Source organism: Onychostoma macrolepis, chromosome 03 (assembly GCF_012432095.1).
Source record: "Onychostoma macrolepis isolate SWU-2019 chromosome 03, ASM1243209v1, whole genome shotgun sequence".
In the NCBI taxonomy this organism is placed as follows: domain Eukaryota; kingdom Metazoa; phylum Chordata; class Actinopteri; order Cypriniformes; family Cyprinidae; genus Onychostoma; species Onychostoma macrolepis.
In genome coordinates this window covers 31411250-31426484 of record NC_081157.1, presented here as the reverse complement: position 1 = coordinate 31426484, position 15235 = coordinate 31411250, and the positions used below count along the sequence as shown (strand labels likewise).

Genomic DNA, 15235 nt, shown 5'->3' with positions numbered 1-15235 from the left:
CACAGACAGCTTTTTTTGGAGACTTGGAGCTTTGAAGGGAGCCCATTTTTATTCTGTAGGCTAACCGCCTGAAGGGAAAAAACCATATGGGGAGAACTTCAAACAGTGCAAAAACATCAAATCCCTTGACAATAATGTTCTGTACTAGCTTGACTTGATATTCCTGTCTCTGGAGCCATCAGATATACTATTGAGTGAGATCAAACAAATTCAACAGTGAGAAAGAAATACTCCCGTTCTTAGCATGAGAGTACATCCAGCTAAGATGCACCATGCTGAGATAAAAGAGGGGACAAAAGGGCAGGCTGGCCCATCTATATCTAATAAAACCCACAGGGAGAATAATTTATAATTAATTTGATTGATTTAGCCTAAAGGAAAGCACAGCTTTGAGAGACTGTATGCAATTTGCAGCTACAAACAATGCTAACAACGATGCAGCTGCCACAATGTTCATATAAACTTGATTCACAAAACACTTAATAGCGCTATTATTTACAAACATAAAACTGTCTTTTTTAACACACTGAAGCTAATTTTTGTAGTCATGCTGATATTGCAGACAATTATGTTTAAGCAACCCAAGTCATCTTGTGTTAAAAAAATGCTAGCCGGGGTTGGAAAATAATCAAAGAAGTGTGTTTTATTAGACTATGTGCACTTCAAAGCATAAAAGTATATTTAAAAATAAAAACCTGTATTTGCCAATGCTATAATATTAATGACATTAAAGGCCACTTAAGTGTATTCAAGGTATTTTATAAAAAGTGCAATATATTTTTTAAAAAGTGCACCTTCTAATAATGTCAAATGAAAAGCTCTACTTTAAAGAACGTTTTAAATCATCATGTTTTAATCTTCTTTTGTCTTTAAAGGTGTACATATTTTGACGTGTTGACTAACATACAGAACAGTACTTGATATTAATTTGCAGTATAATTTGTAAAACTGTACTGTTTTATTCTATATTACATTTAAAGGTAATATATTTGAAATGTACTAAACTGCAACTTCATCATTACAAATGTGTAATTAAAAATAGATTTAAATACTTAACATACAAGATTTAATAGAAATGACGGCCAGACCACAGCACAGACAAGATGTTCACCAGCAAAAACTGGAAATGTTGTTTAACCAGCATATTCTCTCTGGTGATGTTGCTGGTCAGTCTAGGTTAAAATGCACAAGTAGCTGAGTTGTTTGTTTATTGATTGACTGACTGACTGATTTATAAAGAAGGCTACTAAAATATTTCTCAAGTTCTTGCAATCTAAACAGCTTTGAGGTAGTAGGGTGTGTGTTTTATGGATGTTTTGTCCCACCTCTCCTGAAACTGTTTAGACGGGACGAGTCCTGCACGCAGGTTGCAGTCTCCCACTTTCTTGGCCTGCCACCACGTCTGATCATCCTGACTGACCACCTGCAGGATGTCTCCACGTTTAAACGGAAGCCCTGCCTCCTGACACGGTGTGGCTTTGTCCTCCAACGGAGTGTAATCAAACAGCGCCCGCATGTAGACCTGAAGAAATCGAGATGCAAATAATCCAGTGAATAAGACAAGAACTGGGGAGATGCTGGACTGATTACTGATCAATTTTATCCCGTTTTATAGGCAATTACCTTGCTCTCTTTCAGCTTGTCGTCCTCTCTGATTGCTGGGATGATCTTCAGTGTGATAGAGCCTTGTGACTGAGACTAAGAGAGAAAAAAAAAAAACTGTTCAATTACTTCTGTTATTATGACAATAAACAGGAATGATTATGGTTTGGTTTATTAGGACTGTCATGTTTTTTTTTTTTTTTTTAACAATTAATTACACTCTAAAGCAATTAATTAATTAAGCTATTCTACTTAATCAATATATAGTGCCCATCACCAAGGTAAAAATAACCATATCTAGCACATTCAGTAGAGGTGCAGGGATATTCAGACACTTCAGTCGGTATATATATATATATATATATATACACACACATATATATATATATATATATATATATATATTGAGCTTTAGTATGGGTTTCATCTCGGGTACAGTAGGGTTCAAAATATGAGACCTTATCAAAAATCTGATTTTATTTATTTTTTTATTTTTTTTATTAGACCCGGGCATGAACAGAAAGTTTTAGAGTCCTCATTGTGTTTGAAAATAAATAAATACAGATAGATAGATAAATAAATAACTATATTAAAATTATATCAAATGCATTAAATAGGCAAAGAAAATAATATATTTCATGGACACATTATATGGACTGAGACATTTTTTTAAATATATTCTTTTATGTTCTACAGAAAAACAATCATACATAAGGACAAGAACAAAAGAGAAAGACATGAAGATTGCATTTTTGGGTGAATTATCCATTTAAGACATTGTGTCAAGCTTAAAATGCTTTTATGATAGAAAAACTCCTTAATGAAGAATTTAGGAAGCATTTTTTTTTTTTTATTGCATTATGTCAAATGAATATGGAGAAGGTCCAGGAGAGAAGTATTACCAGCAGTTGACTGATCTCATCTGGTCTCTTGTGCATTACAGAGCTGCCGTTGACCTCTCTCAATTCATCACCGACATGCACCAGACCTGTGGAGAGAGGAGGGCTACCCAATTTACAGATTCACTACCGCATGTTCAAGCTGAACCTGCTGCGTGTGATCCATAATAATACACTTTATAGGCATAGTTCAATGATTTTTGAATGACAAAAAAGATCATTCCCACCACACACACACCCATTATATACCCATGGCAACAGCTGTGGTCAGGTGGTTAGTGAGTCTGTTTGATTCCCTTGATTGGGTCTCTGGAGACTCTCTTTGACCACTCAGATGGGCCATGTGTCATTGCAGCAGACATGCAGCCTAGTGCCCATCACGGAGGTAAAAATAACCATATCTAGCACGTTCAGTAGAGGTGCAGGGATATTCAGACACTTCAATCGGTTTAGAGATGAATATAGGACCTTTGAAGACTGCACTGGTTTTCCATTGATATACTCAGAGGTAATTGAAAAAGATTTTCAGGAGAATATTTGGAAAAATAGCTTTCAGCATGGAGTAAAATGATTTAAAGTATCACTCACCACTCCTGTCTGCAGCCCCTCCTCTCATGATCCGAGCCACAATCACGGCCCCTGTGGACTCATCCCGCCGAATAGTGGCACCCTGAGAGACAGACAGAGACAAAGAGAAGAGAAACACCAAACAACAATGACCTAAACAATGATGGTGCTGATAGATCAGTCTAAACACTGTATATACTGTAGTCTTCATATTTAGTGACCCCAAAACGTATTTAGACACTTTTCACATTTACAATGTATTAATTTTCTTGCATTTTCTGTTGCAAGTCAGTTTTGTAATTTGCTTATTAAAACTATTAAACTTTTTTCAGTAATTACTAAAACTGAAAATAAATAAATATATAAAAATATTAAAAATAATAATAATAAAATGACAAAAGTACAACAAAATTTCAATGAAAACTGAAAACATAAAAAGAAAAGCTTTTCAAAATATTACTAAACACTATAATAATATATAAATAATATTAAAATAAAACTGGTTCAAGTGTCCTAATATTTTCGGGGTCACTGTATTTGTGCAACTTGCATTGTTTCTATCTCTTACCAGTGGCTCTTTGTTTTTGACTAGGCGGACAATCTTAACAGACTCCTCGTCTAGCTCATCCTCAAAGTCATCGGGCAGAGGAGGCAGCACTGGGTCAAAGTTCTTCTGCGCCACCGTGTCGTGAACTGACAAAACCGCCTACCAAGCAGGAGGGATATGAGCTTCTAGGTTTTGTTTTTGACTAAGTTATCATGAAGGTCTAACAATAAAAGTGTTGTTTTATACCTTGAGATGTGGTGATGTCAGCAAATGTAGCAGCTCTTTTTCCTCTGCACTCATTGGTCCACTTTGCAGCTCCTCTGCCACCTACCAATCAGTGAAGGTAGACAAAATCAAAGCATTTAACAAGCTACCAAATAGCTGATTTTAAAATTAGTTTTACGATATTGTCAAATAAAACACTTCACTACAGCTTACTACAACATTTTGAATCTGAGGATTGAAAAAATATTATAAATCTTTAGTCAAGTCAAGTCAAGTCAAGTTGAGCTTTATTGTCATTCCACTACATGCGGGGGCATACAGTGGAACGAAATGTCGTGCCTCACAGGACCACGGTGCTACATCAATACAGGTATACAGCAATGAAGTAAAACAATATAAACCTATACACAACTATCCTACTGATAGATTTTGACTATAAATATACTATATATAAAAAATTTTTTTACCTATACATAAACTAAAAAATACAAACTATACAAACTATACGAGTGCTTCAGATAAATACTGTACATGTGCGAAGAGAAACATTGTGAGTCAGCATCTGGCTGGGGAACAGTGCAGGATGATTTGTAGTGCATGAGCATGTAAACATACATATATTACTGAGTCTTTTTGTGGGATTTGTGTACACACAGCAGTGTGTGTGAAAAGTGACTAGTGTGCATAGAGGAGGAGAGTGTGCTACTACAGGTGGTTTGTACAGGCCCACTCACCTGTGTGTAGCACACTTCGATTGCACAAAAAAAGTTCCATAAGTTTCAGATGGTCCATGTTTCAGGAGGTAGGGGGTTTGTATGGGGGTTCAGAGAGGGGCGGGGTGATTTGAGTTCAGGGCTCTCACAGCCTGGGGGAAAAAGCTGTTGAGCAGTCTGGCAGAGCGGGCTCTGATGCTCCGGTACCGTCTTCCTGATGGTAGGAGCTGGAAGAGACTGTGGGAGGGATGTGTGGAGTCCTTCACGATACTATTGGCTTTGCTGGAGCATCGTGTGAGGAAAATGTCCAGGATGGAGGGGAGAGGGGCACCGATGATCTTTGCAGCTGTGTTCACTGTCCGCTGGAGGGTCTTGCGGTCTGCTGCGGTACAGTTCCCGTACCAGACAATGATGCAGCTGGTCAGCACACTCTCAATGGTGCCCCTATAGAAAGTGGTGAGGATGGGTGGAGGGAGACTCGCTCTTTTCAGCCGGCGGAGGAAGTGTAGGCGCTGTTGTGCCTTCTTGGAGAGTGACATGGTGTTGGTGGTCCAGGTGAGATTCTCTGTGATGTGCACCCCCAGGAATTTAGTGCTGCTGACTCTCTCCACAGTCGAGCTGTCGATGGTCAGTGGGGGGTGATCAATGGAGTTTCTCCTGAAGTCCATCACAACCTCCTTTGTCTTACTCACATTGAGGGACAGGTTGTTAGTGCCACACCATTCAGCCAGCTGTGCCACTTCCTCTCTGTAGTGCGTTTCATCGTTGTTGCTGATGAGGCCTACCACTGTTGTGTCATCAGCGAACTTGATGATGTGGTTGGAGCTGGACTTGGCAGTGCAGTCGTGAGTCAGCAGCGTGAAGAGCAGCGGGCTGAGCACACAGCCTTGTGGGGCACCTGTGCTCAGTGTGGTAGTGCTCGAGGTGTTGTGGCCGACACGGACTGACTGAGGTCTTCCGGTTAGAAAGTCCAGAATCCAATTACAGAGGGTTATATACACTACGTTTGGAATAATTACAACCTTTTTTTTATGTTTTTGAGACAAACATCTTATGCACAACAAGGCTGGATTTATTTGATCAAACAAATAAATAAACAAACACACAGACAGAAATATTGTGAAATATTATTACAATTTAGTTCCAACTGTTTACTGTTTTAATCTATTTTAAAAAGTAATTCATTCCTATGATGGCAAAAAAAGTATTTTTCAGCAGCCATTACTCTTCAGTGTGACATGATTCTTTAGAAATCATTCTAATAACAGGTATATTTCAAAATCTATTCAAACAGAAAAAAACTACATTAAATTTCAAAATATTAATATCAAAATTATTTGAAATTTGTGATCAAAGTAATTATTCTAAACATTATAATATTAAATAAAGGTTACTTATGTTTCACACTGTGGTACATTTACTTTTTATAAATTATTTATTTAATAAATAATCGTTAATATTTTGGATTTTATTATTTTTTAAATAAAATAAAAAAGAAATTAGGGACATTTTTGAGCAAATTTGGCCATGGAGTATGGCTAAATTAGAGTCACACATTCTTCTTATACAACTGAATTAACTTTCTCAGTGAAGTGTAAGTTCTACTTTTGCTAAAGTTGCTGAGTCAAACGTTTTAGGGTTCCCTCATTCCCCCCAGATACCACTAAACTCTGTTCTCATATATTATTGTAAAACACCATTAATCTTGCCTATGGTGCTGTGATATGATATTCCAGACTGCAGCACTTACATCTTCTGCCAGAGTGGAGGCACTGTGGAGAACCGGGGTGGGGCTCTGCCTTTCATACTGACGCAACTTCTCATGGATCTAGCAAATACATACACAATGCGCATACAGAGCTGAAGATGACTGGTCTCTTACACATTTCCAGCATACATGTAAAAATAAGCTAAGGTAAATTATGCATGCTGTAAATCATTTATAATAGGCCTATATGATGCTGCATATATGAAGTGAATTCAGTTCAAAACCTGCATTAATGACACACACACCTTCATCAGGTAGCTGAGACTCTTCTCACTGAAGACATCCTTGAGGAAGACCATGTCCTCTTTGTGATTGGCATCTGGACGCAGCTGTGAGGTCAGCAGGGCAAGTGTCTCATGCAACCCTGCATGCAAACAGGAGATCAGTGAGTGTCAATACTATACATATAGGCCTACATATGAAGAGTTCAGATGTAAAAGCCTCTAAGTGCCATCTGAAAATTTCATCTAAAATGAGCATTTTTATCAGGCTACTATGTTTAGGTTCAGTAATTTTACACTTATTGCAATGTATAGGCCCTTTTCTATGCAATTAAAGTGAAATATGTGAAATAACTGAAATCTAAACATAGGAGCCTGATGAAAATGCTCATTTAAGAAGAAAATTTCAGACAACACTTAAGAGGCTTTTGCGTCTGAACTCTTCATATGTGTTTTTATGGAGGTGTACATGTGCAGCACACCTGCTCCTGCAGAGAGGACTGGCATGGCTTCTTTCATCGATCAGGAAGGGGTTGAGCTAAAAGAGAGATATAATCATTATTACAGTACCAAAGTCCTGAGGTGTTTTTGGTCTTAGTTTTTGGTTTACGGTAAAGTACGGTGGCCGAGAGAGCCCAACTCGCTGCAACTTCAGAAAACACATGCAAATATCCGGCCACAGAAGTAAAGGGATATAAAAATAAACATTTAAACAAAAAGACTAATCAGACTATCATCTCACGAGATGGTGTTAGTTTATTATATTTTTATCGTCCGCGCGTTTGCAGCATGCACAGCGAACACAAGGCGAGTCGTGAGTGATGTTCAATTCGCGAACAAATGACTCTTATGAACCGGTTCTTTTTGTACTGAGTCAATGAATCGTTCAGTAGGCTACTGTAAATTAGTTGACAACTGAATCTCTGACTGAACCGAATGTTATTTTTCGGTCCGATTTGATCTATTTCTGAGATGTATGTGTCTACTGAATGATCGTTCATATGGCAGTGTAATTAAAGATATGATTTCATAACAGAGATTTTCGTTGTAATACATTAGTAAAAATATTTCAAGACTAGAAAAAATCCTAATTTATATGACTTAAATTGTTGTAGTTTATTTCTTTCATTAGAACACATACTGTAGCAGTGATGTTAAAAGGTTGTTGTAAGGTAAACAAGCACAACTTCTTAACAACCACACTAAACAACTCTATTTGTGACCCTGGACCACAAAACCAGTCATAAGGGTCAATTTTTTTAAAAAAATTGAGATTTATACATCATATGAAAGCTGAATAAATAAGCTTTCCATTGATGTATGGTTTAATATTTGGCCAAGATACAACTATTTGGAATCTGGGGGTGCAAAAAATCTAAATATTGAGAAAATCACCTTTAAAGCTGTCCAAATGAAGTCCTTAGCAATGCATAGGCTATTACTAATCAAAAATTAAGTTTTGATATATTTATGGTAGGAAATTTATAAAATATCTTCATGGAACATGATCTTTACTTAATATCCTAATGACTTTTGGCATAAAAGAAAAACCGATCATTTTGACCCATACAATGTGTTTTTGGTTAAATATATCCGTGCTACTTAAGACTGGTTTTGTGGTCCAGGGTCGCATTTGTCAAGACAAGACAAATTTGCAACTGCTACTGAACTGAACTGAATCAACATTGAACTGACTTAAGCTGACTATTGACATTTTTATTTTCTTTCTTTTAGTTTCTTTATTTGCTTATAGCACAATTAAATTTTAAAACATTAACACTGTTACCATTACACCAGTGGCTCATTATTTTTTTATAATAACGCTGTTCAAATTACGTGTTAGTTATTTATGTTTTTTTTGTTTTTTTTTCAATGTATTGTTCATCTACCATCTATCTTTCTGGCTGGTTTCCTCGAGGCTCTAGTAATCAGTTTAAATGCCTGCAGTAGATCGGTACATCGATATCCCATCACTTTTAAGCATGTGACTTATGTATCATATCGTTTTACTGAGTGTGCAATGCCTTGATATGATTAACGAATATTCATCCATGATAAAGTGCTAGAATAGAGGGGAGAGGGTGACTGTAAGAGATGAGTGATGCTGTTCTGTGGGAGCCGAGAGGCCACAGCAGGAACACAAAGCTCAGACTGCTGCCACAACTTCCTCTTTTACTGTATCTGTCCCTCGCACACACTCTCCCAAAGCAATTCACAGATGCCATGCTTTCAGAGTGCCTAGTGAAACAGAAATAGCATTTCCACAAGCACTGATCCATCTAGAAATGAGGCGAGAGACAAAAAATAGAAACTGCTGCAGTTTCTCTTCGACGTAACACTCAACATAAGGAGTGTTGTAACATGGGGTGAGTTTTATCCGTTGAACCAGTTAGAAATAAGCACTAAATTTGACACTTCACATAGACTCAGATTCTAGAATGAATACTGATGGTGCTGATGTAGATGGATATGGACAGTTTCCTAGTGTAAAGTAAAATTTAATTTACTTATGTCAAGACTGAGCAATGAGGACAAATGAAGCAGAGGAAATGTTCTTATTCCATGTAAATGAAAAAGCTTAATGCATGTTTAGAAAGCTGAAATCACACCAAGCCACTAATTGTGCAGATCTGATGTATCACACCTATGAAAATAATTAGACGAGCATCTGTGACTGTTCCATGTAGTGATACACAATATAACATGATATGCATTTCCTGGTGTGCCAGTTAAAAAAATAAATAAATAAATAAAAATATACCTGTGTCCAATATTATACTAACAAGCCATGTGTGATTGCACAGTATGTGTGATAATATCTACCTGGTCTCATGGCATTTAATATGGCAAATCACAGATAGATTTACTCACTGTAAAAAGAAAAAAAAAATGGTGATGATGTATAGCTGCAGGCACATATAATACCATAGAGCTGCATTCAATTCTCAGAAAGATCAGGAGAGTGAATGTGAGAGAGAAACTAATAATCCCATCATGGCTACCACAGACAGGAATCCACAATTACTTTTGCTTTAAAGGATGATGTCATTCCCACTTTATGCTGTTCTGGTAATGATGTAATTGGTAAAAGAGCTTAGTGGAAGCAATACACAGGGGCATATGAGGTGTGTTTTTAAAGGGTTTTGTTTTGTGTGTGTGTGTGTGTGTGTGTGTGTGCGTGAGAGAGAGCGAGAGAGTATGTGAATGTTGGTATAAACAGCACAGCTAAGTTAGTGTCGAGAAAAATAGGTTCTGGACTGGTGTTCGACAAACATTAAATAAATGGTAAATATACAGTCTATCAGTAGAGAAATTCCAGTTTTTTTTTATTAATTTGGAAAGTAATTTATACAACCCGAATTCCAGAAATGTTGGGACTTTTTTTTTTTTTTTTGAATAAAATGAAAACTAAAAGACTTTCAAATCACATGAGCCAACATTTTATTCACAATAGAACATAGAGAACATAACAAATGTTTAAATGGAGAAATTTTACACTTTTATCCACTAAATGAGCTCATTTCAAATTTGATGCCTACTACAGGTCACAAAAAAGTTGGCACGGGGGCAACAAAGAGCTGAAAAAGCAAGAAATTTTGAAAAGATCCAGCTGGGAGAACATCTAGCAACTAATCAAGTTTGACATCTGGGCCTGTATTTATCAAGCCTCTAAGAATTACTCTCAAGAACACAGCTAAGCATTGACTTCAGTGAAAAAAAATTCTTGGCTCAAAGCTGCGCTTAAAAGTTAGTTATCAATCATCTCAGTCGTAATTTAAGTCTCAGAGATGATTCACAACACTTTGCTGTGCCACAAATTTTGGATGACGACATACGCATGGACCAATCACTGAATAGATTTCCTTAATTAAGAATATTCTCCGATAAATTCACATTGAATGGTTAAATTCCTAATAGGAGTTTATATTCAACACACATTTAACAATAAAGAATTTTCAAGAGAATACAAAAGCAGACTAGGTGCCTATCTTTAGTGATGCAGCGCGGAGAGCTGCTTCAGAAACTTGCCACGGCACGGCTGATCAGCTCCGGTGGATAAGCGTAGTAAGAGATTTATTCATCATACAGTGTAGATTGCATAACACTTGCGCTAGACTGAAGTCAGTAATGATGTTCTTTGGTAATGTAAATGTTCTTTGCTCGTTTTGAATAACTGAGGAAATGTAACCGTTTGATTAAGTGCTCGTTGCCAAACATTTCAAGAACATTCTTCCTCTCCTGAAAGATTTTCGCACGCCTCTGTCTGCTCAGCGCAATCACAAGCCCCTACTGGCAACTCTTAACCACTTGAGAGACCTCTCGAGCTGTCTTAAATAACTGGAAGAGTAAGAGTGATTCTTAGCTTTAAGAAATTTGATAATTTGCTTTTATACTGAAGTTTGAAAGTAGGAGCAAATTTCCTGAATTCTCAGCACTTAAGACTAAAATGGCACTTTGAGAAGCTTGATAAATACGGGCCCTGGTCTGTAACTTGATTAGCTATAAAAGGGATGTCTTAGAGAGGCAGAGTCTCTCAGAAGTAGGCTCTCCAATTTGTGAAAGAGTGCGTAAAAAGATTGTGGAATACTTTAAAAACAACATTCCTCAACGTCAAATTGCAAAGGCTTTGCAAATCTCATTATCTACAGTGCATAACATCATCAAAATATTCAGAGAAACTGGAGAAATCTCTGTGTGTAAGGGACAAGGCAAGCGACACTGCATCACTCATCGGCACGATTCTGTCATTGACATTACTAAATGGGCCCAGGAATACTTCCAGAAACCACTGTCGGTAAACACAATCCGCCGTGCCATCTGCAGATGCTAACTAAAGCTCTATCATGCAAAAAGGAAGCCATATGTGAACATGGTCTGGAAGCGCCGTCGTGTCCTGTGGGCCAAGGCTCATTTAAAATGGGCTGTTTCAAAGTGGAAAAGTCTTCTATGGTCCGACGAGTCCAAATTTGACATTCTTGTTGAAAATCACGGACGCCGTGTCCTCTGGTCTAAAGCATTATCAGTTATCAGCATTCAGTTCATAAGCCAGCATCTCTGATGGTATGGGGGTGCATAATTGCATACGGTATGGGCAGCTTGCATGTTTTGGAAGGCACTATGAATGCTGAAAGGTATATAAAGGTTTTAGAGCAACATATGCTCCCCTCCAGACGACGTGTATTTCAGCAGGACAATGCAAAACCACATACTGCATCTATTACAACAGTATGGCTTCGTAGTAGAAGAGTCCAGGTGCTGAATTGGCCTGCAGTCCAGATCTTTCACCTATAGAGAATATTTGGCACATCATTAAACGAAAAATACGTCAAAGACAACCACGAACTCTTCAGCAGCTGGAAACCTATATCAGGCAAGAATGGGACCAAATTCCAACATCAAGACTCCAGAAACTCATAACCTCGATGCCCAGACGTCTTCAAACTGTTCTGAAAAGAAGAGGAGATGCTACACCATGGTAAACATGCCCCCGTCCCAACTATTTTGAGACCTGTAACAGGCATCAAATTTGAAATGAACTTTGTGCATAAAATTGTAAAATTTCTCAGTTTAAACATTTGTTATGTTATCTATGTTTTATTGTGAATAAAATATTGGCTCATGTGACTTGAAATTCTTTTAGTTTTCATTTTATTCAAATTGAAAAACATCCCAACATTTCCGGAATTCAGGTTGAAAAAATGAATTATTAAAATAATTTATTCCTAAAATACACACATTTTTATTTGATACATTTAGGGATTCTTTGATAAAAGGAACTTCAGAAGAACATTTATTTAATATAGTAATTCTAAATGTCTTTACTGCAACTTTTGACCAATTTAATATGTCCTTGTTAAATAAAAGTATTATTTAATTTTTTAATTACCCCAACCTGTTAAAAGGGTATGTATAATTTGGTTATATATGTTATAGTAGTATTGCTGTATTTTATCAAGAAAAATATCTTGCTATGTAGAAAGCCAGTGCAAAGTTAATGTTGCATGGCTTATTCATAAACCTAAAAAGACAAATATGAGCTTTGGCATAAAAGCATGAACACGTCATCATGTGTGCTATTTCTGTCCAGAACAGCTTAGAGCCCTTTTCAGATTTTGGCTTGGATCTAAGAAAACCACACACACACACACACACACACACACACACACACACACACACACACACACACACACACTGACAAAGACCTCTCTGCAACCTTATTGGCTTTGAAGGTTTGTTTAGGTCAGGAAGTCTTCAGCAGATAGTACATCTGTTTGGTCTTCCTAAATCGTATGGATGTGTGCTGAATTCAGAACATCAAATCTGATCTGGTTGTTAAAAACTTTAAGGGTGTATAAAACACATTTAATGTCGTTAGGTGAATAGTGCTGTCTGCCTGCTGTCAGGAGGATATTTACTCTCTGAGACTCTGAAGGGAACCAGAGTGAAATATGTAACCTATAAAGAGCTTATGTTTCTATAGGCCACCTGCACAGAGTTCATCCATTTGAATATGATTTAACATCTTGAAAATAACATTTGAAAAGAGTCCAGTTTCAATACACCTTTAGATTCTTCTTATATTGAGCTAACTTTAAATGGAAACTGCAATTCTTGTAAAACACTTTCTCCAGTCCCTGTTTTAGATTAATTCCTCTGAAAAGTGAAACACTGGCTCTGTTGCGCCATCAAACAATTAAGCATTGTTTGAGCAGCAGTTTAACATGTCAACTTCTTGCTTAACCAGTGGACTGAGTTCAGGACGGGACATTTTGTTTTTTTCAAAGACAATTGCTTGACAAGTGCAGATTTACTTTTTTGTGTTGACCTTTCTTGATAAAACAGAAAAGTTTAATGGGATATACACCTTTCAAAGGTTTAGGGCTGATTTGCTGCTCAAGAAACATTTCTTTCTATTATAAGTGTTGAAAACAGTTGAGATGCTTAATGTTTTTGTGAAAACCATGATACATGCTTGTATTCTTTGATGAATAGAAAGTTTAAAATAACTGCATTTGTTTGAAATGGTAATCTGTCGTAACATTATTATTGTCTTAACTGTCACTTTTGGTCAATTTAATGCATCCTTGCTGAATAAATGAATTAATTCCTCTACAAAAAATCTTACTGTCCCCAAACTTTGGGCTTAACCCTTTTTAAAAAAATAAATAAATTAGCAGTTAATAGTCATTCGCAGGTTGCAGGTTCACTTAAAAGCTACAAAATTCCAGATTTGATTTTTTGGGGGTCTGTAACTGATGGGAAGGTTATTGCAAATAATCATAATGAATTGTTTGCTTACACGGCTGAAAGCAGGTGGAGAGCTGCTTGGCATGGGATACGGCTCCTTTAAACTGTTATAATGGCAGAGGGATTTCAATCAGGTTATCTAAGAAATGGATAGGTTTTCACAGACAGAGATAAAAGCATGAACACAACTGTTAGAGCAGTTTTTATATCGCTCAAGATGTATTTTGATCCATTACTGGTGATTAATCTGGGAAATGCATGTGTGGTCTGAAATAAACCTTCTCCTTGTGTCAAATAACGTGTAACAAATAACAAATCAGTCCTCCTATCTAGGATAGATTTTGATTCTGCATTTTATAATACTAGTTATTGAAGGGAAAAAATTTTAATTTAATTGTTTTATTCAAGACTCCATTGGAAGTTTGCTCAGAACCACTGATCTCTCTTTAATAATATTATGCCAACAAATGAGTCTTTATTCTTTAGCACCTCTGAAGATAAAAGTTGTGCATGTTTATGACATATTGAGAAAGATTTTATACAAGTGCCAAATGGGATTTATGAATAATAAGCTGACCCTGGGGGTGAAAGGTCAGCAATCACACAGAATCACCTTTTGTTAGAGATTAGAAAGACAGCAAGACATTTGTAGACATCTGTTTGAATGCTTTCCTGGACCATCTTCAAAACTTGCATTGATCCTAGAGGAATATGCATGTTGCCAGGAGCCTACATTATGTTGGAATCATTATTTTGCAAGCGCAAATTCATTAATAGTTCAACTGCCTGTTGTCATGAAGCGTTTCTCTAACCCTGCACCCAATTCCAAACAGATCTAGACCATTAGAATTCATCTCGCAGTGACCTAATTCTGTTTCACTTACATTGTTGCAGGAACACATGCACCTCAGACAAACAATGAACAAACTGATGGACTGTCAATAATGGAAACAGTTCGGCACGTTTTCCTCAGCACTGTTGTGAAAGCATCAGTTCTTTCTCTTTCTCTCTGCTCAGATGTCTAATGCATCCTTACTCTCCCTCTGTCTCCATTACAGTCTTTCTCTTCCTCTGAATCTCTCTCTTCTCCATCTGCAGTGCAGTGCTGATTTGCACATATGCCACTGATTGGCTCCGAGAGAAAATAAAGCCCCTCTAGATGAGATAATCACCAAAACACACACAATGATCTCATGCAGTGCACACTGGGCCTGGCTTTGTGTTTAGCTCTGGTATAATGAAGCAAATGAAGGTAATAGAAAGGAGCAGCCTACCTCTGACTCCGTCTTCCTCTCTTTTTTTCTGTCTCTGGATCTGTCGTTCCCAGACGGTTGCCTTACTGATCCTTTCACTGTGACTCTTCCTCCGGCTGCCGCCCCTGCCGTCTGTCGCTTCTCTTTCTGTCTTTCTGTGGTTCTCTCTCTTCCACACACATACACAAACCC

At 37.2% G+C, this 15235-nt stretch overlaps 1 protein-coding gene and 1 long non-coding RNA gene across 2 annotated transcripts in view; one reads left to right on the top strand and one right to left on the bottom strand.

Annotated features, from left to right (window-relative positions):
- Positions 1–15203, bottom strand: part of mpp3a (MAGUK p55 scaffold protein 3a) — a 31545-nt gene extending 16342 nt beyond the window's left edge. The window contains 11 exon segments of the mRNA XM_058768548.1: positions 4–68; positions 1326–1522; positions 1624–1698; positions 2505–2590; positions 3090–3171; positions 3637–3774; positions 3862–3942; positions 6304–6381; positions 6567–6685; positions 7025–7080; positions 15065–15203. Coding sequence (XP_058624531.1) covers positions 4–68; positions 1326–1522; positions 1624–1698; positions 2505–2590; positions 3090–3171; positions 3637–3774; positions 3862–3942; positions 6304–6381; positions 6567–6685; positions 7025–7061 — 958 coding nt within the window. The 5' untranslated portion in view covers positions 7062–7080; positions 15065–15203.
- The window catches only part of LOC131535980 (uncharacterized), a 46098-nt gene continuing 37199 nt past the window's right edge, over positions 6337–15235 (top strand). The window contains exons 1-2 of the long non-coding RNA XR_009269801.1: positions 6337–6468; positions 6576–6706. This is a non-coding gene — a long non-coding RNA (uncharacterized LOC131535980). The remainder of the gene's footprint in view (positions 6469–6575; positions 6707–15235) is intronic.